This window comes from Zootoca vivipara, chromosome 1, assembly GCF_965207765.1.
Source record: "Zootoca vivipara chromosome 1, rZooViv2.hap1.1, whole genome shotgun sequence".
Lineage (NCBI taxonomy): Eukaryota > Metazoa > Chordata > Lepidosauria > Squamata > Lacertidae > Zootoca > Zootoca vivipara.
The window spans coordinates 114,615,299-114,641,256 of NC_142582.1; the positions used below are offsets into that span (position 1 = coordinate 114,615,299).

At 43.4% G+C, this 25,958-nt stretch overlaps 1 protein-coding gene across 3 annotated transcripts; it reads right to left on the bottom strand.

Moving 5' to 3' along the window:
• Window positions 1–4,003: 4,003 nt before the first annotated feature.
• On the bottom strand, window positions 4,004–24,613 carry DDX24 (DEAD-box helicase 24). 3 transcript variants are annotated; one of them, XM_035106800.3, is made up of 9 exons: window positions 24,419–24,613; window positions 17,985–18,706; window positions 13,813–14,202; window positions 12,717–12,870; window positions 10,702–11,217; window positions 9,482–9,557; window positions 8,166–8,354; window positions 5,530–5,659; window positions 4,004–4,886 (listed from the first exon to the last, which is right to left on the bottom strand). In XM_035106800.3, exons 2-9 carry the CDS (start codon window positions 18,697–18,699, stop codon window positions 4,630–4,632), a joined length of 2,427 nt encoding a protein of 808 aa, XP_034962691.3. In that variant the 5' UTR covers window positions 18,700–18,706; window positions 24,419–24,613; the 3' UTR covers window positions 4,004–4,629. The 3 variants fall into 3 exon arrangements, with proteins under 3 accessions (XP_034962691.3, XP_034962701.3, XP_088511466.1); XM_035106810.3 differs by having other exon boundaries at window positions 24,348–24,568; XM_088655340.1 differs by having other exon boundaries at window positions 24,198–24,531.
• Window positions 24,614–25,958: the final 1,345 nt, after the last annotated feature.

A 25,958-nucleotide genomic window follows, 5' to 3' on the forward strand; every position in this document is an offset into this window, starting at 1 on the left:
GAAAGGATGGATATAAATGTAATAAACCATCAATTAATCCCAGCTCTTCCTGTAGGGAGAAGCTTTCTCTTCATAACCAGAAATAAAATCGACAAGATGCAACCCCTCCTTTGCTTTAAACATTTGTTCAGTCAATTATTTAAACTGAGGTAGTCAATTTGACATATTATGCAGAGGTAAACTCAGGTTTATCACGAAATGTAACCTCAGCAAGCAGCTGCAGCTAATCACATGTACAGCGGTACCTCGATTTACGAATGACTCGACTTACAAATGTTTCGACTTACGAACGGAGCTCTGTCCGCCATCTTGGGTGTGGTTTAGATAGGATTTTTCCGACTTACGAATGTGCGTTCAGAACGCATTAAATTCGTAAGTCGAGGTACCACTGTATAGTGCAAATAGGTCCCGAAAGCTGGGAGCAGGCTAGTTTCTCAGGTTCTACAAATGCCTGAAACTTTAAAAAGAAGGAACGAATGCATTTACAAGCTGAGGGAACACAAGGGGATGTCAGGGCTGTGACTACAGCCATGGAATTTTTCTAAATTCGACCTCAACCTGCCATTGGTGTGGAAAGAAAAACCTCACATTGACTCTCTAATAATAATGACACATGAGGGTGATGACAATCAGCTACACATTCACTCTTAAAAAGAAAAACCCCGGATCAAAACAGCAACTATTCCACGATGAATGATATGCGAGGGAAAGTCCCAAGTCTTCAGATAACAGCAATATTAGATACCGAGCCAAATGCATTGCTTCATCACTTTCTCTTCAAATCCTTAAAGAACCGCCTTGCAAGGTGATCAGTATTATCATTATCTCCATCTTCTCCCCGTTTCCTGATGTTAAGTGGCCACTGTTTTCATGAAAGAAATTGGAATTGGGTTAAGGAGCAGGCTATGTTTGGCGTTCCTCTCTCCCCTGACCTTATTATTCAAATAAAAATACAGTACTAACTAATAAAGGAGAAGGGGACGACAGAGGACGAGATGGTTGGACAGTGTTCTCGAAGCTACGAACATGAGTTTGACCAAACTGCGGGAGGCAGTGCAAGACAGGAGTGCCTGGCGTGCTATGGTCCATGGGGTCACGAAGAGTTGGACATGACTAAACGACTAAACAACAACAACAAACTAATAAAATAGGTGTAGCACCACCACCTAGGATGCTGCTTTGAAGTTACCAAAAGAAATGTGGTGCTTTACCACCACCTAGTGTTGGTTTATGAGGCATATCAAAATACCATTTTGTGAAATAATTTTTCTTGTTAATTTTTGGATGGCATCCCCATTTCCTCTGTATTATTGGATAAGGTGAATGAGGAATGTGCATAGGCTCTCCCAGTGTGAATCACATGACAGCTCTCCCCCAGTTGCTTAAAAAGCATGTGAGGGGGGTGGTTAGATGTGATGGGGGTGGGCACAGCCAGTGGATTCAGCTTCCAGCCTGTAATCCAGAGGAGCATCATCTTTCCATTTGCTCAACTTTTGAAAGCCTTCATTTTAATAGCATTTGCAGCCCCGATAGCAAAATCTGCATGTAGGATTTAAAAATTGAAACTAGGTAAGGTAAAGGACCCCTGGACAGTTAAATCCAGTTAAAGGCGACTTTGGGGTTGCAGTGCTCATCTTGCTTTCAGGCCGAGGGAGCTGGTGCTTGTCCACAGACAGCTTTCCAGGTCATGTGGCCAGCATGACTAAACCGCTACTGGTGCAACGGGACACCGTGATGAGTGCCACAGAGCGCACAGAAACGCCGTTTACCTTCCCGCCACAGCAGTACCTATTTATCTACTTGCAATAAACATTTTCCAATCCTTCCTTAAATGAATGTTCTTCTTGTTCTCTTATTCTATAAGTTAGATCCACAAGCTGTGCATATTTAAGTATAAGTTGCCATTCTTCTTTGATTGGGACCTTGCTCATTTTTCCATTTTTGGGCCAACAAGACACGCACCACCGTATTGGCATACATAAATAACCTTTTTTGGCACCTGGGAATTTCCATCTGAATTATTCCCAACAGAAAGGACTCTGGTTTTTCTGGAAAGGTGCTTTTAAACTTTTTTTTCAATTCATTATAAATTATTTCCTAATAATAATTTCCCTTTTACACGTCCACCACATATGAAAGAACATATCCTCGACCTCATTACATCTCCAGCACTTATCTGATTCAGTCTTATACATCTTAGCAAGTCTGCTTAGAGTTAAATACCATCTGTAATAGTTCTCCATGAGTTATACTGTACTGTCATGGGAGGAGGGGGGGGAACTTTTCTCTATGCACATTCTCCAGTTTAGAAACTTCTAACATGGCACTTCTTACTCGCCTTATCTTTAAACGAAATCCCCAAATGCTGGTGATGATCTCCTAATGTCTGCAGATGAAGAGGTTTCAAAAAATTAAACCTACCTACATCCAACCTCCGTGCAAGGGCAGTGACTTAAAATCTGAAGGTGCCAATGTTTATTACATCTGGGATTAGGTGTTTGCTCTTCACGGAACACCTCCTGGGTGTAGCTATATTTGTAACAATGCTAATTGGAAATTATAAGTGGCCTAGAAAATAATAGCTCTATCAGCCACTTAACAGTCCCAGGAGCTCCTCTGCTTTTTGTAAGGTTGGTTTGAAAAGCTTCATAGCCTGAAATTGACATGGAGATACTTGAAACTGTCAAGCAAAGCCAAAGATTAGCACAGCCAATGTGGTGTGCCATCTGTCCTGCCCATCCAGAACTCCTGTGCATTTAAATAAGGGTATGAGAACAAGAAACCCCACTGGAGCAGCCATTTCTGAATTCTTATCAGCGATGGCAGAAGCTGCACTTCACTCAGGGTACAGAATTTGTGGCCCTCCAGATACAGACTACAATAGCTGACCTCCAGCTACTGCTGACAAAAGACCCTCAATTTTGGGGATGGAGTATTGCTCCAACTTTCTTTAGGAAGTCTTGAGGATCCAGTTCTTCCTCATGGTCATGTGTAACACAGGAATACTGCAGGTTCTTTTTCAGCAACCAGAGTTGGCATCCACCTGCCTCGAGAAACAATGGAGTGTGAAGTCAAATCACTGGAGAATCACAGCACCTCCTGTGGTTGTAGTTGCCTGCGTTGTTTTTGCTGCATTAGCAGCACCAAAGAGACCCCTCCGGTGTGCAAGCCTGGACAGTGCATATGGAGGTTCTGGGCTGCCCAGACAACAAGACCCCCTCCTCTCGGCCTTGCTGATGTGGTCCAAAGGAAAGCAGAGCAATATATTTGGCATCAGCTTGACTGCAGGAGTTGCTGAAATGAGGCATATAAGGCATCCAAGCATCATAGGGACTCCACTCTGGATTTGTGTAGGGTTTACTCCTTAGCCTTTTATTTTCCTGAAACCGTCCAGTTTTACTGGCAAGCTCCTTGTGTCATGAATTAATTTCATTTATTTATTATTTTATTACACATACTCCACTGAATATAGCTTCACAGAGCCTCCAGGGCAGCTGGCTAACACAAATAATAATAGAAACATCCCCTAAGTTTGAGAGATGTAACACAAACAAATTTTGGTAAACTATTCCAAAGTTGTGAGTGGTAGACCATATATGTAACCAAATGACCTTGTAAAGATTGTCAAGCAGGATAGTCGTGCTTATCCTCCTACCCACCTGTTTTTCAGTCAGTAATTTTCCACTGCAAACTAGAAATATACATAACTTATTTGAACTGATCCCCTGCATGAAGTTTCTAAGTTGCTGAGGGCAATGAATTCTGAAAATGTAATTTGCTTTTGAACGCCTCCATAAAGCTACCCTTCCCTCTGATCTTTCTGTAAACAAGCAAACAAACCCACCTCCCCAGTGGATCAGGGATTTTCCTGAACAGCAAAAAGAGAAAGATTGGCTGCACCTTCTTCTCCCACAACCACTGGATACATTGGAAGGGCCCCTATTGTCTCATTCCCTACTCTAATTTGTTTTATGTGCTTTGTGTTTAATAAAAATGCTAAGAAAAAGTTTTACAAATATTTTAATAAAGACTTCAGCTGGGCAAGTTAAGAACAAGAAATTCATTCTCTAATTTACTTTAGGGTACAGTCTATTCCCCCCCCCCCCGACATGTTTTAGTTTCTTCTTTCCCCAGAAGAGAAGATTCCCCACGGCTGCTATGATTTAAAGCATCAAATGCTAACACAAAATTCGAAGAATTACAAACATAGGGTTTTCTTTAGAAACGCATATACAAGCCCTGCAACTTAAATGAATAAATGAACTTGATTAAAAGGATACAGAGCCGATACACACGCATTTATGCTTTCCTCTGGGCCCACCGCCACCTCTGCAGTTGCTTCTATACAACCCCAATCATGTGCAATGACTTCCACTCACCTGGTTCTTTCAGGTGGCATGTTTTACACAAAACTCAAGACACGGGACATCACCTGCATGTCAGGTAAACTCAGCACCGAGAAGGGTGGGTAGGTGTCTGTATATGCACTTTGACTGACTTGAGAGCAGCAACAGGAGAGGAAGCAGCAATCATTCTAGAACAGCTCTGTGCTTAAAAGGGGTCTGAGCATCCAGTGGCTGAGAAGGGGAGAATTAAGTGTTCCTTAACTTGCACCCCCAAAATGTCCCGTCACTTCCTTAACTTCTCTGCATTTTGCTGTGGTTTCTTCTTCATCTTCTTCACTTTTGCTTTTGACATGGTGTCCAACGCAGACTGAGAACATTCTCCCGAAATATCGGACAAGAGCAGTTTCCCAGACTGAGTTGGGTATTTGGTCTTCATCAAGCTTTTAAAAATGGACTGAGAGAGCAAGTGTTTCAGATGTTTCTTCATCCCCTTTAGCATCTTCTGTTTCTCACTCTCATTTTGCTCATCGGGTCGGCCTCCTGTAGACACACACAGAGGGAGGGGGGGGGGACATAAATCCCAGCACAAATCATCAAGAGGGGTTCTAGAAGTTTTGTTACTTAAAGCTGGGGGCTGGTGAAAAGCATAGGGAAATCTACTGATGACTGGACAATTTACAGTACATAGTTAAGGGTTTCTGACTCCCAATAGTTAAATGATGACATGTAAAACAAGATTCACTGTACACCTTTAGGCACCAGGCGAAAACACTCCTCTTTAACCTTGCCTTGGCTGATTGATCCACGCATGAACATCTGCTACACTTGGACTCCACATGCACTGATCCTTCGGGAAGCATTAAAATATGAGACTGTCATTACGGAGGTTTGCAGCTTTTTCTTTTTCTGAATGTCTGAACTGGCTCTAAGCTGTGCACACTCTTGCTGAATTTGAATGAAGTTTATGCCTTACCTGCTCTCCCCCCGCTACCCAACTTGTGTACAACCTCATTTTCCAAAGGAGGGGAATGCATTTTAGATAAATACAAGAGTCCATAAATAGAGCTCTTTAGATGTGTGAGAGCCCCCCCTTCATGGCTCCACCCAGGAGATATGCCCCTTATTACACCTTCCTCGGGGTGGTTCCTCCCTCCCAAGCCCAAACACACACACTGCTACTTGCCTATTAGCTCATCATCATCCAAATCAAGCTCAAGCGCTTCTGCAGCTTGCTGGAGCCATGAGTTGTGCTGCTTCGCTCGGCTGTTGAAATATTCCACCTTCTCAATCTTTCTTGCCAAGTTCACCCGCTCCTGCAACGAAGCACAGTGAGGTTTTCCAGCCATCAGTTTTTGTGTCATGCAGGGACAGGATGTGGGCACTCAAAGCAGTACATGGACAAAGGAAATATATGGGCTAAGTGGCACTGTTTTCATGTGGCTCGGTCTTCCAGTTGCTTTTTCTTCAACAAATAGATGGTAGAAGTCTGTGGATGTCTCTGGCCATTGTTATTATTATTATTATCATTAATGTTTTAATTACTTGCCCTTCAGCTTGTTAGATTCCTTCTCTCATAATAGCAGGGGAGATGAAAAAGCTTCCACACTTTGCCTTTGTAAGGAATTCACTAACTCTAATGAACTCATGGGACCATAGGTTAACCATTACTCCCTAAATTTTGCCATCCCTGTTATCTTCTGGACATACTTCAAGGTGATTTATTTGTAAAGCCATCCTTGAACCTCAGGTCTACAAACATTACTGGTTTACAAAGGGGTCAAGCTGACTTGGAATAAGGAGGAAACCTGGGCTGGAACTGGCACTCAGCTGCAAAGTTCATTGGGTGATCTGAAGAAGAAGAAGAAGAAGAAGAAGAAGAAGAAGAAGAAGAAGAAGAAGAAGAAGAAGAAGAAGAAGAAGAAGAAGAAGAAGACGAAGAGGAGGAGGAGGAGGAGGAGGAGGAGGAGGAGGAGGAGGAGGAGGAGGAGGAGGAGGAGGAAGAATTTGGATTTGATATCCCGCTTTATCACTACCCGAAGGAGTCTCAAAGCAGCTAACATTCTCTGTGAGGTGAGTGGGGCTGAGAGACTTCAAAGAAGTATGACTAGCCCAAGGTCACCCAGCAGCTGCATGTGGAGGAGCGGAGATGCGAGCCTGGTTCCCCAGATTACGAGTCTACCGCTCTTAACCACTACACCATACTGGCTCTGGGGGAAATCATGGGCTAATTTGTCCAGCTACCTTGTTTTGCAGGACTGCCATTAGGCCAAAATGGAAAGGGGGTCTAAGTACGCTAAATTTAAGCTCCACCATGACTTACATTGGCCTTTTATGGAACATCAGCAAACTCAAATGGGGAAGGAGGAAGCCAACAATTCTGAATTAGAAAAGCTTTCCCCACTGACAACGATTAGTTATCTTCCACTTGTAACATGGCGATTTACAAGCTTGCCTTAAGAGGTCTGGGTGTAGTGTAACTTAAGTCAACCAAGCTCTGTGGATTTAAACATATCCTATGTTTCGGTGGTTTAACTGGACTTTTGTTCAACTGCAATTATTAATAAAAAGATTGGAAAATTATTTGTAAGACTACTGCTGTTTCCTCTATTTTGTTACCCAAAACATTTGGGATGGAGCAAGCTACCACCTCAAAACAGACAGAAACAAATAATATAGACCCAGCTTCAAATTACACAGCATTTAAAACAAGGAAAATGACAAAGAAACTGGAGGGGAAATATATTTATTTTTCACTGTTATTTTATTAATTGAATTTATATTCTGCTTATCCTCCTAAAGGAGCCTTTTCTACAATGCAAAGCAATAGAAGCAATTATGCTCCACTAAGTTATATCGGAATCACCAGAGCAATTCACAAAAGTCTTTTGCCCTTAGCTTTCAACACGTTTTAATTCAACAGTTCTGCTAGATGAATGTTCTAGATGAAAAATGAGATCTGGCAGGGTGCTGCCAACATTAAGAGCTTAAAATGTAGGCACCAAAGAAAGTCCCACGCAAGCCTGCAAATGGGACATGGTGATTTATCTATGCCTATATTCCATATTTAATAAGGGATTAAATTATTAAGGCCGCAAAAATGACAGCAGGGTGATGAGCAATGGGAAAATCTTAAGCAGCCAAATAAAGGAAAAATTAGTCCTGAAAAACATTCATTACCTGCAATCAACTACTGAAAACTTAGCTAATTAAAAACCGCTTTGATTTTAATGTCTCCACGTAACTCCTGCTCTCTTTTCTTGTCTTTTCTCTACTAGTGATAACATGATGTCTTCTTTTCTGGTCTTCCAACCCTGGCTGGCAAGATCTAAAGGAGAGTGCAGGCTCTACTCGAGTGCCAGAAGCACCTATCTGTCATGGATGCTTTGGTTTAGATTCCTGCATTGCAGGGGATTGGTCTAGATGACCCGTGGGATCCATTCCAATTCTACAATTCTAGGATTCTATATCCAACTTTATGCCACCTTGCTTTTAACAACTTGTCACAGGTGACCAGGACATTAATACAGGCTAATATGTTGACTGGCAGAGAAGGGATGGATCACTCTGTCTCTCCTCCACCAGACCACTTGCTAGAAGCGTTTTTTTTAAACAAAAAATTTACAGCAAGCTTGGCTCATGAACAGCCAGCTCAGTCCGAACCACTGTTCCAGATCTCACATACACACACTTCCCAGTTCCAAAATCAGGTGTTAGGAATAGACATCTGTTACGAAGCCTTGAGTAACTGTGAAAAGCGCTGCAGTTGATAAATAAAATAGAAAATATGAACACACTACTTTAAAAAAAACACTGTTTCACCTTGATTGCCGTCATGCATTTTGTTTCGACGGGAAAAAAAGGAAGCTCTTCATTCTTCTCCAGCGTCTTGTAAATCCTTTTGAAATTCATCATGTCGCTTGGGCCAATCAGAAGCAAGCTCAGGCCCTCATTGGCAGCTCTGGCGGTCCTGCCGCTTCTGTGCACGTAAATCTCAGAGGTGCGTGGAACCTGCAACAGTGAAAGAGATTAAGCACTTCAGTAGGAATGGGTCTGAAGTACACAAAAAGAGAATGCTTAATACTCCCCAGCAGCAAGCAATTTCACACCTACTATGGCACTGTTTTAGGGGTCGGGTGGCGCTGTGGTCTAAAGCACTGAGCCTCTTGGACTTTCCGATCAGAAGGTAGGCGGTTTGAATCCCCACGACAGGGTGAGCTCCCGTTGCTCGGTCTCAGCTCCTGCCAACCTAGCAGTTCGAAAGCACGTCAAAGTGCAAGTAGGTACGTACCAAGTAGGTAGGTACTGATAAATAGGTACCGCTCCGGCGGGAAGGTAAACGCCGTTTCTGTGCACTGCTCTGGTTCGCCAGAAGCGGCTTAGTCGTGCTGGCCACATGACCCGGAAGCTGTACACTGGCTCCCTTGGACAATAAAGCGAGATGAGCGCCGCAACCCCAGAGTCGTCCGCGACTGAACCTAACGGTCAGGGGTACCTTTACCTTTATGGCACTGTTTCAGTTTAACAAGGTGTGCTAACTCTTGGAAGTTATTGGATTCCACAATTATGTGCAAGCCCAGAAACGTCAGAGAAATCTGAAACGACTGCAGAATGAAGCAGAAAGGAACAACACTCAGAAGGTCCAAGTGTGTCTGTTCCTACATTCTCTTTAAGTTTACCTAACAGACTATCATGGCGACACCTACTAGTCTTGAGAACCTACATGGAATTATTTTAATGACAGTCCATCTATAGTATAGGTAGAAGAATGGAAAACATATAAATTATATTGTTGGCATCCATCTTGGGAGGCAATGCAGGGGTGCGCCTTTGTTATATACAGTGGAACAAACAGACACACACCTTGGCTTTAAGAATGAAACAGCAGTGTAAATAATAGCCTATTCAGTTGCAATTAGGAGCTAAATTTGCACCATGAAGTATAAATGGGAAACTTGATTTTAAATCCACCTTAAATCAATCTTGATTTAAACCAATCCACCATGCCTCTCTTTCTTCTTCTGTGTTACAACCCAAAGACAGGCCACAAAGATCGCTTGTGGTCTTCAATTTACCGCCAGCCATCAATGTATTACAAATTCATGAACGGAGAACAGAAGTACATTTTGTTCCAGTACCTGGTAATGTATGACATGCTGCACGTGAGGAATGTCAAGACCGCGAGCGGCAACATCTGTTGTCAAGAGGGCACAGCTGAAATTGCAGAAGTGGAGACAATGGTTGTTTTATTAAGGAAAGGGGGGGAGAGCTCCCTAAGGCGCATTAACACTGAATTCAGTATTACCAGAAGGCTAGATACAGTAACATAAGCAAAATAAGGCTGTGTCATAAGGACAATGAAAAGAAAGACAAAAGGGGCAAAAAAGAAGATAACCTATCTATTTAAGACTGCTTTACTTAGCCTGTGAAGGAGGGGCTACTGGTTTGTTTCCGGTTACAATTCAGACTGCTAGTTTTTGCCTGCAAGTCTTTGGACAGAAGTTATCTGAAAGGCTTCTTCCATGTCAGCCTGCACAGGTTTTAACATCTATGGGAGAGGCATCTGAGGCACACAGCGGCTGCTCCCAAGCTCTGAAAAAGCCTGGGACACAAATTTTCACGGCCCACTATAAGCAAAAGTGGCTCATCTACCAGAAGTGATGTATTTAGCGATAGCTCTTGACATGTATACCTGATTCTGACCAAACTAAGCCTCCCGATGCAAATCATGCTCTAGGAGGTTTAGTTTGGTCAGAATCGAGTTTACACTTCCATAGGTAAAGGTAAAGGGAACCCTAACCATTAGGTCAAGTCGTGACCGACTCTGGGGTTGTGGCGCGCATCTCGCGTTATTGGCCGAGGGAGCCGGCGTACAGCTTCCAGGTCATGTGGCCAGCATGTCAGAGCCGCTTCTGGCGAACCAGAGCAGCACATGGAAACGCCGTTTACCTTCCCGCTGTAGCGGTTCCTATTTATCTACTTGCATTTTTGACGTGCTTTCGAACTGCTAGGTTGGCAGGAGCTGGGACCAAGCAAAGGGAGCTCACCCCGTCACAGGGATTCGAACCGCCAACCTTCTGATCAGCAAGCCCTAGGCTCAGTGGTTTAACCACAGCGCCACCTGGGTCCCTCAGTTTAAGCTTTAGGCGGGTCATTTTTACTTCCCCCCTTCAAGTTTTGCCCAGCTTTAAATTCTGGTAAGTTTTTCTGCCTTTCCTTGCTAATTCTGCTGTGGCACATTACTCCGTTCTTGTTCTCATTGTGTTTTTGTCAGTTCAAGCAATCCACTTTTGAAAAGTGGCATGATCTTAATCAATAAACCAAAGGGTGGTGTGTGTGTGTGTGTGGAGAAACAGACCTGTTGCGTTCAGCAAACCTCTCCAGGTTTTTCAACCTTTGCTTTTGGTGCATATTTGCATGAAGAGGCAGGAGGTCGCAGTCCAATATTGTCAGGAGGGCAGTGAGCCGCTTGATGCAATCTATACTATTTGCAAAAACCATGGTTCTGCCTGGGTACTGAAGAAGGAAATAATACAGGTAGTAGTCTTTCTCCTCTGTATCGCAGTGGATCCTGGTCTCGGTGAGTGTCTCCACAGTGGCCTCTTTCCTGGTCAAGTCTATCACTTTGGGCTTGCCCTTGATGCCAACTTTTTCCATCAGCATTTCCAGCTTGGTCTTCTTGTCTATTTTGACAGCTCTCTTCTTGCGGAGAACCCTAGTCGGAGCCTGGTGGATCAAAGTCAGGGTGGCAGAAAAGACGAACGTCTGACGTTTTGGGTTATATTGCGAGTCGCTCAGCATTTCCAGCAACTGAGAGAGTTCTAAGAAATGCCCCCTCTCCACCATCCGGTCCGCTTCATCGATCACCAGGCACCTGTCAGACGGACGCAAGAGACAGTTTTAGAGCGTTTGGTTTTGAGATAAGAGGAAATCCGACACGCTTCAAAAGAGCCCTACCTGCTACGGGACACAATGGTCTGCGGTGCGTGAACAGAACCATGAGCTGATTCTTATTCCTTATGCTTGTATAGATACCAAAGTGGAAAACCAAGTTGCAAGGAAACAAAATCTGATGGAATTTGCACCAGCAAATTCAAGGACTTTGCTGTCGCAAAGTGACGACCACTAGGCCTGGTGTATCAATGCATCTCCCAGGGCTGGTTTGAGGGCTAGAGCATGATGGTGCCTTCACCCGACGGTAGACTGTGGGTGAAACCACCACCACTCCTGACCGTAAGGTGCTGGAGCTGATGCAACTTGTTATTCCCTGAGCGCACTGGTGGCAGAGGGACTCTCTACGTAGCCAGCACCCGGTAGAACAGGTTCCATCAGCACTGTGGGCAATAGAGCATATTATTCCCTTGGCGTGCCAGGCACTATCAATGGAGGGAGTCTCTCTGCCGTCACTGCCTGGCGCACCAAGGGAGGAATGAGCTGCATTGAGCCCGGGCCCAGGAGCAACCAGGGTGAAACTGCTGCCACTCCCGCTAACCCACAAATGGAACCTTAAATGTAGGTTGTGGTTGCCACTATGGAACGTTTAGGCGCCATTTCGTTTCAATGGGATTTATCATCATCATCATCATCACCGTTCATTTCTATACCACTTTATATTTTAAAGAACAAATCTCAAAACGGTTCACAGCATATTAAAATATCAAATAAAGCAATCCAGAATACAACAAATTCAAGCTTCAAGGAAAATATTTCGGATCCTTCCCTAAGTGACATTTTGCTTTCCCCAGTCGCCAACCTGGCATCCAGAGATCTCCAGGTGATCACAGCTGGACCCACACCAGTCGCAAAATGCACCTGACGCCTGGCTGATTTCTAACACTGGTCGCCACTTGCCAGTGCCTGGAAATTTGCTTTGAAATGTGGCATGAGCTGGGTGGAGTGGGAAATCTGGTAAGTCAGGCCAATTATGGAAACAGTTTCCATCCTCCACTCACCTCAATTGTTCTGTAGTAGCTTCATGGTCTCTGCTGCTCATCTGAATGAGCCACAGTACATGCAGGCAGGTGCAACAGAGCTAAGTGGTTCAAGTGCAACATCAAGCATGCGCAAGTCTCCCCCGATTCTCAAAGCAGCAATTGTGAACGTCAAGGGAAAGCCCTGAAAGTTCCTGCACCGTGTTTATTGCAGTGGTGGCTAACCATAGTGCCCTTGGTGTTGCTGAACTCCAAATCCCATCAGCCCCAGTCAGGGCTGTTGGGAGCTGTAGTCCAACAACATCTGGAGGGTGATACATTGACTACCTCTGTACTATTGCTTAAGCAGGAAGTTCTTTAGCATTGATGATCTTAAAAATACCCAGATAGCATTTGCTCCTTTGGGAGAAGGAAGACATATTTGAAAAACGATCTCGAGTACCTGAGTTGCCGCAGGTTTGAGAGATGTGGCTGCTTCTCCTGTATTAGTTCCCATAGGCGCCCCGGGGTCGCGATTACAATCTCGGGCTTCCTTTTCAGAACTCGCTGCTGCTTCTGAGGTGCCATTCCTCCAACAAGAATGGTTGCCTTAATGCCTAAAAGACAGAAGACCAATAGGACATTAAGGTCCCTGGAGCATTGTAGCTATATTTCATAAAATTTTCTAGCATGAAAGTCATGAGATGCTGCACCATGTTTGTAAGAAATCACTGGATTTACCTCCCCCCCCCCTTTTTAGGAGCACAAACCCCCAACAAACTACAAAGATGACCTGCGTCTCCAAAACAGCATTAATCCCGTATTTAAGATGGTGTGTGCTCTTCCTAGTAGTGTACCATTTTAAAAAATCTATACCAATGTGATGCTGACCCCCGCAAAAAGTGGAAATCTCAACCAGTAAAAATTATGTAAATAACAACCACCCTTATTTTGAATAATTTATCTTGGCTTCCTAGTTGTGTGAGAAAATGAACCGGGCAGGTCATTGAAGCGCCACCACCAATTATTGGACTTCTTACTCAACCACCTCTCTGGGTTCTCAGATGTCCCAGACACCTTCATACACAGCCTCACAGCAAGTAAAGTTAGAAAGCTGCATTTCAAAAAAGAAAAGAAAAAAACCAAGGATTTCCTCAGGAAATTGTGCATCCCAGTACCATAGTCCGTGCTTTCCCTGCAGAGAAGACAGAAAACTGTAGGAAACTTTCTCTGCAGAGCATGTTTCCATTTTAGGAAAGGGAAACCAAAGCAATGTGCTTCAGCAGCAAAGTAAGTAATGGAAGACAGACCTTTATATGTATGTTAGATGAAAATAAAAACTGATTTTATATATGCCATTGTCTCATCTCTCTTCACTGTATTGTAGAATCACTTCTAGATATGCCATAGGAAGTGATTCACAAACGAAATAATAGCCACAACAATAGCATTGATGGATGGCCATCTGCCATGGGGGATTTAGTTGAGATTGCTGCATTACAGAGGGCTGGACCCTTGGAGTCCCTTCCAATTCTATGATTACCAGGAATTGACATTACCTGTGAATCTGTTCACTGCATCAATGTGATGCTTCACTTGGACAGCAAGTTCCCTTGTAGGAGTCAAGACCAATCCCAGGAGAGGATTGTTTTTATGTGCAGCAGCATTAGGTTTTGGGAAACCCAGATCATGTTCTGCACCCTCCAACACCTTCAGGTTTCCTACTGCCAAAGACTTGTCACCGTCGCCATCGTCATCGCCACTAGCTTCACCCCCATCAGGGCTCAAGCCTCCTGTATCCACAGTCTCTTCCTGCTTGGGTACCTCATCCTCACCGTCCTCTCCTTCGTCAAGCGGGCTGTCCCTTCCACTTGCCAATCTTGTTGATTTGCGCCACTGCAGAATGGAATGGATCATTGGAATGGCGAAAGCAAGAGTCTTGCCACTTCCTAAATACGGACAAATGAAACACAGGTTAGAAACCTAGGCACACAAGAGGAGCCTGCTGGATTAGGCCAATTGCCCACCTAGTCCAGCATCTTGTTGTCACAGCAGCCACCCAGGTGCCTCTTCCCTCCTATGGTTTCCAGCAACTGGTATTCAGAAGCATTGCTGACAACATGGCTGGTAGTCCTTGATAGGCTTGCCCTCCATGATGTTGCCTAACCCTCTTTTCAAGCCATCCAAGCTGTTGGCCATCATTGCCTCCCACAGAACTAAGCTCCAGAGTTTAACTAGGCACTTTCTTTTACCCATCCTGAATCTTCCAACATTCAGCTTCATTGGATAGTGTGAGGAGCGAGGGGAGAAAAAACAACAACTTTTCTCTATCTACTTTCTCCATGCATAATTTTATAAACTTCTACCATGTTGCCTCTCTTTGCCTTTTCCCTAAACTAAAAACCCCCAAATTCTGCACTTTTTTAAAATAGGGGACTTGCTTCATCCCATTTCTTTTTAACATATCTTTAATAAACACTCCATCCATATACAGTGTAAATGAGTCAAACATTTCTGAATGTTTTCTAAACTGCCTTACGCTAGTGTAGCCAGGTCATTCCATATCAAGTGATCCAACTTTTCTACCTCGTGTCATCCAATTTTCTAAAAAATTTGTACACTTGTTGAATGATCAATACTAAGCTTAAATCTAAAATTAAGAAACCAAACCAGCCGGTTCCCCCTCACTAGTCTGGTATTGTCTACTCCAGGCAACCCCAAACTGCGGCCCTCCAGAGGTTTTGGCCTACAACTCCCATGATCCCTAACTAACAGGACCAGTGCTCAGGGAAGATGGGAATTGTAGTCCAAAACATCTGGAGGGCCGAAGTTTGGGGATGCCTGGTCTACTCTTCTTTGACTGCCAGCTCTTTTCCAGGATCTCAGGCAAGGGATTCTTTTACTTCAGCAGCTTCCTGCTCCTTGAAGTTGATGAGGATTGAACCTCAAAATTTCTGGATGCAAAGGGTATCCATTATCCCTCAGCCAGGGCTCCCTTTTAATTAAAGCCATGTAAATATATGTAGTTGCCTTATAATGGGTCAAATTGGCGCTTCTTAAAACAGGCACCTGTCGTTGCTTATCTGACCAAGACATTTCACTGTGGGTTCCCTTTCAACAAGTTAATTAATAAGTATAAATCATTGTGAAATCCATTGGACATATATATACAGTGGTACCTCTACTTACAAATAACTCTACTTACGAATGTTTCTACTTACGAATAGAGCTCCATCCGCCATCTTGGATGTGGTTTAGATAGGATTTTTTCTACTTATGAATTTTTAGATAGGGTTGCTTCTACTTACGAATTTTTTCTCCCAATGCATTCCTATGGGATTCGACTTACAATTTTTTTTCGACTTACGAATGTGCGTTCAGAACACATTAAATTCGTAAGTAGAGGTACCACTGTATATTTTTAAAACCAACAATAAGTGCCTAGACTCTTAAATACTGGTTCCTTTGTAGGCTGCTAGTCTGCAAGAAGACTCACCGCAAAGCGAAATGGCTGCTCTCCTTAAAAAATATATTAAAAATTGTAGTGGTTTCTGGACTGCTTGTTGTTGGGTGTGCAAAGGTTGCTCTGAGGCTTCCACCATCCTAAGGTAACATACAAACTAAAGTCATACCTCAAGATACGTCTGCTGCGGGTTGCGTGTTTTCAGGTTACGGGCATGCCGAACCCAGAAGTCCCGGAACGGGTTACTTCTAGGTTCAGCATGTCCGTAACCTGCAAGCATGCGCAGAAGCGCTAAATTGCGCTTTGTGCATGAGCACATTGCATCATGCGCATGTGGATCCCGTTCGCAACAAGAGGTACCACTGTATTGTAATGCTGTTGACGTGCAACATGTGTACTTGGTTGGATTTTTCCTTCTACTCTCTGTCTTTTTTAAAAAAAAGCTCTATAAAAGGAATTGTCTTAACTGACAGCTCTGATCAGTGCTCTCCACACATAGAAATAAAATCTAGGCCAAGGATAAACTGCATTCTACTCAACTCATCTCTCGTGATGCAATTTTCTGTTGCTGCCACTGACATTTTAACTCCTTGGCTGAGGGTTTTCTGTAGGAAATATGGAGTCACTAACCCAGTGTGTCCCTCATAAGGAGTGGAGGGACTTTTCTCAAGTGAAAACTGGCAAACAGGAGGGCCACTCTTAATCTCTGCCCCCCACCCCAAGTCTCCCTGCGCATATGCCCCTGCTCCCAGGTCTTGTGGTAAAGGTTGTTCACCCAGGCTGGCCTCTGAATCTGGAAGACAGTCCACCAAGGGAAGGGGGAATTGGCAGGCACACCAATGCTCCTCCTCAGTAAGTGTTGAGATAATGTGAATTCAGGGGAGATGAAGTTGGGACCTTCTCAATTCAATAAGCCAGGGGTGGTTAACCTGCAGCCCTCCAGATGTTGCTGAACTACGAATCTCCTAAGTCCCAGACAGCATGGCCAATGGTGGAGGAGTTGTGGGAGTTGTAGTTCAGCAGCAGCAGCAGAATCACTCTGTAGCTTTAGCTCTCCAAAATATGAACGATTCTCTCCCCACCAAAATGAAACAAAACCGAGAGGGGAGATGCCCAGAGCTCAAAAGGGGAGGGGTGCAATCTGCCATGTTGACAGACAGGTCTTGGCTTGAATCAGAGATAATTATTTTCTCAGGGCACTCCAATCACAATGTAGAGGTCTCTCACTCTCCTAGGGAAGAAAAGTTGCAATCCCTAAGGCTTAGGGGGCATGGGGAGCTCACACACTCCACCAATAACCCTTCTACCACCACCTTATGATTCATTCTGAAATTCAAAAGGCTTCATCCCCTCAGGTGATGCCTGCAAACTGCATACAATTCGGCCAAACACCAAAAAAGTAATACTTTTCCTTTAGTTAAGATTCATCAAATTTTAAAGATGCCCTTCATGAAAATTTCTCCATCGGTCTACAATCTGGCAAGCTCACTGCATTCCGGAAGGGCATTTGTCTCTCAAAATTTTATCCACTTCGGCCAAAAAGGGGGAAATGTTATAGTCACTACAGGTTCCCCATTACAGCGAATAAGGAAAACACAGAGCTTTGTTTTAGGCATAGTGGCTTAGAAGCCAGAGCACAGATTGAAAAAGAGAGTACAAAGCAACTCGGAACAGATTGGAATATTTAAAAACACACAAACACACAGATACTAGTTGAATCTTGGTGCCCGTGCAGCTGTCTGTAATTTGTTATTGACAATTGGCAGGTTATAAGAATCCATATTTGATGCCTGCCAAATTTAGCTGAGAGATGCCAACAAATCTAATACACTGAAATCGCGATATAAAATTTTACAATCAAAAAGCATGTTTCAAAGTTGAAAATTTGCACTCTTGCTTTTAACTTGTACCATCCTGTGAACCGCCTTGAGATCTTACAATGAATGGCGTTATATAAATTTAATAAATAAACATAATAAATTAATTGTTGCAGGGAAGAGGGCATTGCTGGGGCGTTTTGCCTACAGCAGTAGAATGTCTCGGGCTGGCCCTGTCCTCACCACTGATGTCCTGCTGGCTTTCTTCAATTTCACCAGCCCCTGCGCCCAAATATTTTTCACCCACAGAAGAAAAAGCTGAAATTCTCAGCACACTGTACTTTATGCTCAATTACCAAAATCCATACTTCTATAATGTGCTTATGGAGGTACAAAATAAACACATATTGGACAGTGGAAGCGAAACAACCGCCGAAGCAATGAGTTATACCTGTCTCGGCGGCTCCAAGGACATCCATGCCATCTCGAATAGCAGAAGGCAGAGCCAGGGCCTGAATTGGAGTTGGCGCACTGAACCCTAATTCACTCAGTGCCTGAAGAACAGGCTTAGGAACGAAGAGGCCTTTCCATGCAGACATGTCCACTTCCTGACCTGAAGATGAAGACAGGACTTCTGCTGTCCAGTTCTTAACCTTTTTAGAAGCTTTTGTTTGTTTTGTTGCTGGTTCAGCAACATCTTGGGGAGGACATGTTTTCTTCTTCCTCTTTTTCTTCACTTTTCTTTTCAGGATTGTGGTGTCTCCTTCCACTCTCTCATCTTGCTCAAAGCTAGGGATGGCCTCTTTGCATTCAGCCTCCTGCTCAGTTGTTACCAGTTCCTCCACCTGAGGTTCATCGCCACTCCTCACTTCCTGTTCCAGATTTTTCTCCTTCTTCCTCTTCTTTTTGGGAATTGTGCTATGTTCTTCCTCTTCTCCAGGCCTCCTACTAGATTTTCTCCCCCTGGCATTTTCTTCCCCCGATTTCGAGGAAGATACCAGTTTATAATCTGTAAGCTCCTCAAAGCACACTAAGCCTCCAAGTTGCTCGTCGGCAAAGAGATTTGGGTCAATCTCAATGGGCTTCCATGCCCCTGTCACTTTGATGCCTCTTCGCTTAAGTTTGGATGGAGTCTTAAACTTACTTGAACCTTGCTTGAGCTTCATGGTTGACCTTCAAAGAAGAACAAAGGAAAATATTTCAAAAATGGCTATCAGTTAAATTCATTATATAAAGTACATAACATGAAATTGCACAAAAGGAAGAGATAAAAGAAAAAAGGATACCACTGGGCACTGTTTTAACACTTTATGCAATTATTAAATCAATTTTTTTAAGTGACTCATAACGCAGAAAAAGTGATATATGGCAGTACACCATGAAATTTGTTATTATTAGAATTAATAAACAAAGTCTGTTTTGTGCTGCTATAGCCAATCTGCATATTAAAACCATGTCCCAGATTTTCTTAATCCAATCAGAATTTGTGTGGTTTTCAAGGATTGAGCTATATATTCCTGCCACTGTAAATAACTTTAATATTAATTGTAAAACTACTTTGCTCTGCCTCTTCTTTGATTTGATGGAAGGGTATATCTTTATAAGCTGGACTAGGCAGGTGTATCTGATGAGGCCATTTCAAATGAAAATGTAATTCTCTGCAGCTCCCAACTATGAGCATCTCTCCTTCACTAATACAGCACTCTAGTTTCTCTTCCCCTCTTAGGTCCTCCCCAAGTTCATTCAGACCAGGGGTCAGCAAACTTTTTCAGCAGGGGGCCGGTCCACTGTCCCTCAGATCTTGTGGGGAGCCAGACTATATATTTGGGGGAAAATATGAATGGAATTCCTATGCCCCACAAATAACCCAGAGATGCATTTTAAATAAAAGGACACATTCTACTCATAAAAACACCAGGCAGGCCCCACAAATAACCCAGAGATGCATTTTAAATAAAAGAACACATTCTACTCATGTAAAAACATGCTGATTCCCAGACCGTCCGCGGGCCAGATTTAGAAGGTGATTGGGCCGCATCCTGCCCCCGGGCCTTAGTTTGGGGTCCTCTGATTCAGACCATTCCCACCCTCCTTTCCTAGTCCTTTCCTGCTTCCTACGCCACGCTACCTTCTCCCAAAACCCTGTCTTTCCCTAGACGAGCTTCCCAACCTGATGCATTCCAGATGTTTTGGACTATAACTCCAATCATTTCAGACCATGGGTGAGTGGGGATTTGAACCCTGGTCTACCTAGCCTGACACCCTAACCACTAGTCCAACAGCATTTAGAGGGCACCACATTGGCTAACTGGCAGAGACCTTCTCCTTACAGTCGTCCTTACCAGCCTGCTAAGTCCATTCATATGAAAAGTGACAACAGCTACTGGGACTTTTACTGTTAACATTTATCTTGGGGGCTGGGGGAGTTGAATAATCACTCATGTGAACAACTCCTACAGCAACATGTCTCAATATGCCCTTCATGGGCTTGTGTTCTCTTCCTGGTTCTTTGAACATTTGGTTCTACATATTTTGTTCTGAACAACAATCCTCTCAGATTTGGTAGTGACTGTATTTTTTTTAAAAAAACTTTCAGGCAGCCAGCATGGACAACGCACGCTATAACTGGCAGCTGTGGCATTGGAATCATTAGACTCAAAAGCTGGTGGAAGATTACATGTGCAAAAGGAATACAATTTTTCTTTCTGAAATTTGCAAAGAGAAGACGTGAAATGAAGTGGTTTTGCTGACTGAGGGTCGAATAAAGAATGATGGAAATGAAGTGGTGCCTTGTACTGTCAGATGCATATTCCCTTATAAAGGATCCTAAACATACAGCTGGGCATTCACAGAATTATAGAGTTGGAAGGGACCCCGAGGGTCATCTAGTCCAATCCTCTGCAGTGCAAGGAATCAGAATAATATTTATTTGCATCAGCCACTAGCCGTAGCAATAAAATAAAATAAAATGTACTGAAAATAGACGTAAAAGCTTAACTATACAAAATACATTTGCAATGGAGGATCTTTTGCCCAACGTGGTGCTTGAACCCATGACCCAGAGATTAAGGGCTTTTCCCTGCCGGATTTAAGATGGTATTATGAGGTGGCCTGTCTCACCTGGCTAAAGGAGTGGTGCACACTCAAAAACCCGGAATTGATAGATCTGGAAGGGTATAACAACAGGTATGGCTGGCATGCCTACCTGGGTTATGGGAAGGTCAGAGTTCAAAGTAACTTTTTGAATCATATCATCAGAAAATCCCTCTACATGGTCTGGGAAAAACATAAAGACCTTCTTGAACCAAAAGTGCCTTGGTGGATGTCACAAATTGAAGCACTTGCAGTGAAAAGGAAGAACACAAGCGGAAATTGGCCTGTATACAAATCATTATTAAAAGAAGAGGAAGCCCAGTTAAAAGGTTTTTTTTTTAAGAAATAAGAGACCAGGTGTCAGATTGGTTTCAATATTATCAATTATTTGAAACTTTAAAAAATGATAAAAAGAAAGTATTTGTGACGGAGATTTCCAAATTTGAATCTGACCTAGTAAACTCTAAGACCAAAACTCTTTATAAAACATATTGACTCCTCCTTGTCTGGGAAGTCAAGGAGGAGGCGGTCAAATCAGTGATGATTAAATAGGCTCAAGACTTTGGTCACAACATAGAGATGAGCCAATGGGAACACCTATGGAAAGTTAATTGGAAATTTATGGCATGTTTTACATTAAGGGAGAACCTCCAAAAGATGCTATATCTGTGGTATTTAACCCCCTGCAAACTTTCCAAAATGTACAAAAATATTCCAAATACATGCTGGAGATGTGGAAAACCAGGTGGAACTCTCTTCCACATGTGGTGGGTGTGTAAAAAGATTAAGACCTTTTGGAATGATATACTGTAGAGCAGGCATCCCCAAACTTCAGCCCTCCAGATGTTTTGGACTACTGCTTTGGGGGTGGGCGCTCAAAACAATCTTAAATGTATCTTTTCTGAAGAAACCAGAATCATTTTTATTGGGCATTACAGGTCCAGACATTGTTAGGAAGATAAGAAAAGTCTTTCTGTATGCCACCACTGCCACAAGGGTAAAGGTAAAGGGGCCCCTGACCATCAGGTCCAGTCGTGTCTGACTCTGGGGTTGTGGCGCTCATCTCACTCTATAGGCTGAGGGAGCCGGCGTTTGTCCGCAGACAGCTTCCGGGTCATGTGGCCAGCATGACAAAGCTGCTTCTGGTGAACCAGAGCAGCACACGGAAACACCGTTTACCTTCCCGCCGGAGCGGTCCCTATTTATCTACTTGCACTTTGATGTGCTTTCGAACTGCTAGGTGGGCAGGAGCTGGGACCGAGCAACGGGAGCTCACCCCGTTGCAGGGATTCGAACTGCCGACCTTCTGATCAACAAGCCCTAGGCTCTGTGGTTTAACCCACAGCGCCACCTGGGCTGCAAGGGTACTTATAGCAAAAACATTGGAAGAGTGACAAAATTCCACTAAATCTGAATGGCTACTAAAGCTGGTAGAATATGCTGAATTAGACAGTCTCTCAGAAAAGATCAAAGATAAGTCAAAACAGGAGTTCATTTCAAACTGGGAACCTCTAAGGAGATATTTAAAGGATAATTGTAGCAACCTTTGAGTAATCTCTGCGAGTAATATAGGTTAAAAGGGAGAAAACAGATTTATATATGTATAAAAATTATTTCATGAGTAATAAACCTATTGAGGCAATAGGTTTATTAGAGTGGAAAAATTGGGAAACGACAGGAAGTCAAACTTTTGTACTAAATATATTGTAGGAGGATTTATATTCTTTTGTTGGATTTTTGTTTTGACAAAACTGTAAAATAAGGAAGATATATACAGGTGCATGTATGAAGAATAAAGCGTATGAGAGAGAGATAGAGATAGAGAGAGAGAGAGAGAGAGAGAGAGAGAGAGAGAGAGAGAGAGAGAGAGAGAGATTAAGCGTCTTGTGCTCTACCGACTGAGCTATCTCAGACATTTGACCAGTCCCATAATGGTCACAAGGTTACAGCAGGAGGACAAATGCTAATCAACAGGTCTGACACTTAAACTAACCCGATGGCCCTTACTATGAAACAATGACATCAACTTTTAAAAAATGTGACATATTATTTTAATTCTGCCCCTCCTCCATGGGACCCACATTATCATGCATACTACCCATTCCCCATTATTATCCTTTGAACAGCCCTGTGAAGCAGGTTGTGCAAAGTGTGTGCAACTAACCCAACATCACACCATAAGCTTCATGGCTGAGTGAGGATCTAAATCTGGATCTTTCCAGTCCCAGTGGCTTCTGGAACTGACAGCAGCTTACTCACAGAAGCTTGTGTGCCTGTTTGGAAATGCCTGCAGTTACATCTGGTAGCCAGGGGGGACATTTTTCCATGCTCCTAGGTTCATCCCCTCCAGCAAGGCTAGGGAGCTGAAATAAAAGAGTGATCTTCTACACCTTTATTCAATGTTAGTCATACTCAGAACAGCCCCACTGAAATAAGCTGACTTATGAAGTCCACTGGTTTCAATAGGTCTACTCAGAGTATGACTCAGCTGGATATCACTCAGTGGCTTACTTCAAATATCTGAGTATTTAATGTGGTTAATTGTCCAACATTTCGATCCTAATCCTAAACTACAGTTTTTGTGGGGTTCAGTGTCCAGGTTTAAACATACAGTTGTTAAAACAGGGCTGCTATGTACAATAGGTGGAAATTAAATAGCTGCATCTTTCTCCACCCTATGCTGTACCTGCAACTATTTTTTGTGGTGGGGGGAGGGGAGCTGTTCACATCATAGTTGGCTGTCACCTATGCTAAGGTCATGTGATATTTAAAATATTTTTAAAATGCTTTTTATATTATTGTAAACCCCTGTGATATATATTTATGATACAGCTGTATACAGTATTTTTATTTTAATAAGCAAACAAATAAATAACAGAAAATGTGGCAGTCCTACCCCAACCAACTTGCAGGTGAACAGGGGACAAGGAAGAATCAAAAATAGAAATGAACTGTAAGTGTACGGTTTTCAGATAATGAGAGACTTTTGGATCTCTGCTAATCAGCAACCTCCCAATTCGCCAGTCCCCCCAGTAAATGTGTTACGCAACAACATTATGTTGTGAGTTTGCGTCCAACACGCAGACAACTGCACGAATTAACAGTTGACCGGGAAGCCATCCTAAATATGTTTTATTCAGAAGTTTAACTGATTCACCGGGGATTTACTTCCAAGTACTGTGACCTGGAAGCTATACACCGGCTCCCTCGGCCAATAATGCGAGATGAGCGCGCAACCCCAGAGTCGGTCACGACTGGACCTAATGGTCAGGGGTCCCTTTACCTTTACCTTTTTACTGTACTGAGGAGACCAATCTCCAAATCACCACACCGCCATGAAGCTCAGTGGGGTGAACCCCCAGCTGACCCCCCCCCCGCCGTTTCTCAACCAATATTACCGCTACTGTTGCGAGATTAAAGTGGGGGGAGGGGAGAGAAAGGAAGGAAAGAGAGAAGGTATATGCCACTCTAGGCTCCTGAGGAACAGCGAGGCATCAAAGTGGCAATAACAAGCATTTTTAAGGATGCAGCCTTATATGGTAATGAAACTACAAGAACAGTAAATAGCAACCTCGATTTTGCTTCTTTGGGGTCTCCCGTCCGTCCTTTCCTGCTACCCGCCCCACGCGGTTATCTCCTTCCAAGTTCTTCTTCTTATTTTTTTATTATTATTAGTTGAACTTATTAGTCGCTCGTCACCCAAGGTCTCCAAGAGACTTACCCTGAAATATCTATATGTATAAATACATTACACCACACAAATCTCTACAGCTGCACAAAAGTAATCCTTGCCTTCCTTCCTCCGCTGGCCCTCCGAGGCTACTTCAGCGCACTTGCCGGGTTTAACAGCCCAACGAGCGCCGTTTGCACCCGCCGAGAAAAGACCCTGCGAAGATCCCACCAGACACTGCACAGCGACGCTTCCGGGAAATCCCACCACGTGGGAGCCTCACGGGGGCGGCCATGATGCCGTGACGTCATCCCCCTGCGCCGGGCTCGCTTCAGAACTTTTACCAGGCTGCCTGCCTGGCTGCCTCTCCAGCATTGGTGAAGGCTGCGGTTGCTGCGGTCATGTTTCTATGGGAAGGGTGGGGGAAAGCACAGGATGAGGCATCCGATTCTGCTGGTTGCTGTTATCCGATGGTCGTTTGAGATGAGCGTTATTGCTCTGGTATAAGTTGAGTGGAGTTTTGGTGGAGTTGTTACGTTATCGGGAAGGGCTCTTCCCCACCCCCGTTGCTTAATTATGGCTGTTTTAGTTTATTTTATCCTCAGAGAATTGTTCAGCACTTCATTAGCTCGAGTAACCGAGGCATACTCTCCAGCTAATCACAGGTTAACAGGAGGATGATATTGCACGCTTTCTGAACACTGGTGCTCTCATGCCCGTAGTCTCGGTCTGAATCGTTTTGCCCCGAATTTTTCTCGTTAAAAGTTGCTGGTCTCTTCACCTTGTATTATTGTTGTTGTTACTACTGCTACTTTTAAAATTGATTTTATTAATTTTTGAAAAGGAGGGGGCGAGAAACGGCATCCAAACAACATTCCCCCTCCTCCCAAACCCAAGCCCATTTCACAAGTTTGGTTTTTTTTTAAAAAAAATCCTTCCAGTAGCACCTTAGAGGCCAACTAAGTTTGTCATAGGTATGAGCTTTCGTGTGCATGCACACTTTTTTTTAAACAATGTCCTATATAGAATAGCAAATTGAAGCAGTAAAAATGTCAAGGTGTATTCAAACAAATCAAATCATATTTTTCTAATTTGTCCATTTTCTTAATGTTACCGTCTTTCATGTGACTTATTTGGCCATTTTTCCATAAACGCCAGGTTCAAATCTTGTGCACACCAAACTTCGAATAAATCCACATCCATCTACTGTTACTTCTCCTTCACCAAAAGGTCCAATTATTGCCATTTTAAAATGCAATATTAAAAACAGTTTAAATCAAATTAGTCACAAGAATCAGGCAGGTTCTAGGGGGAAACCATACATAGTTCAACAGTAGAGCATATGCTTTGACTACAGGCTCAATTCTGCCTTTCCATTTAGGGAAAAAACAGGTTGTAGGTGCTGGGAAAGATCTTTTTCAGGGACACTGGTGAATAGCTGCCAGCCAGAGTAGCAAATACCAGGCTTAATGGACAAATAGTCTGACTTGATTTGGACAGCTTCCTAACTGCATATTGTGCATTTAATTCATTTATGGTGCTGGCTGGGCTTTGCAGAGCAGTAGAACTACAGTCGCATCTGCAGCCCTCCTGCTCAGGATGGCTATGGAAAAAGTGCAGGCAGGATTATTGGGTTTGATGTAGGCCTGAATTAAATCTAAT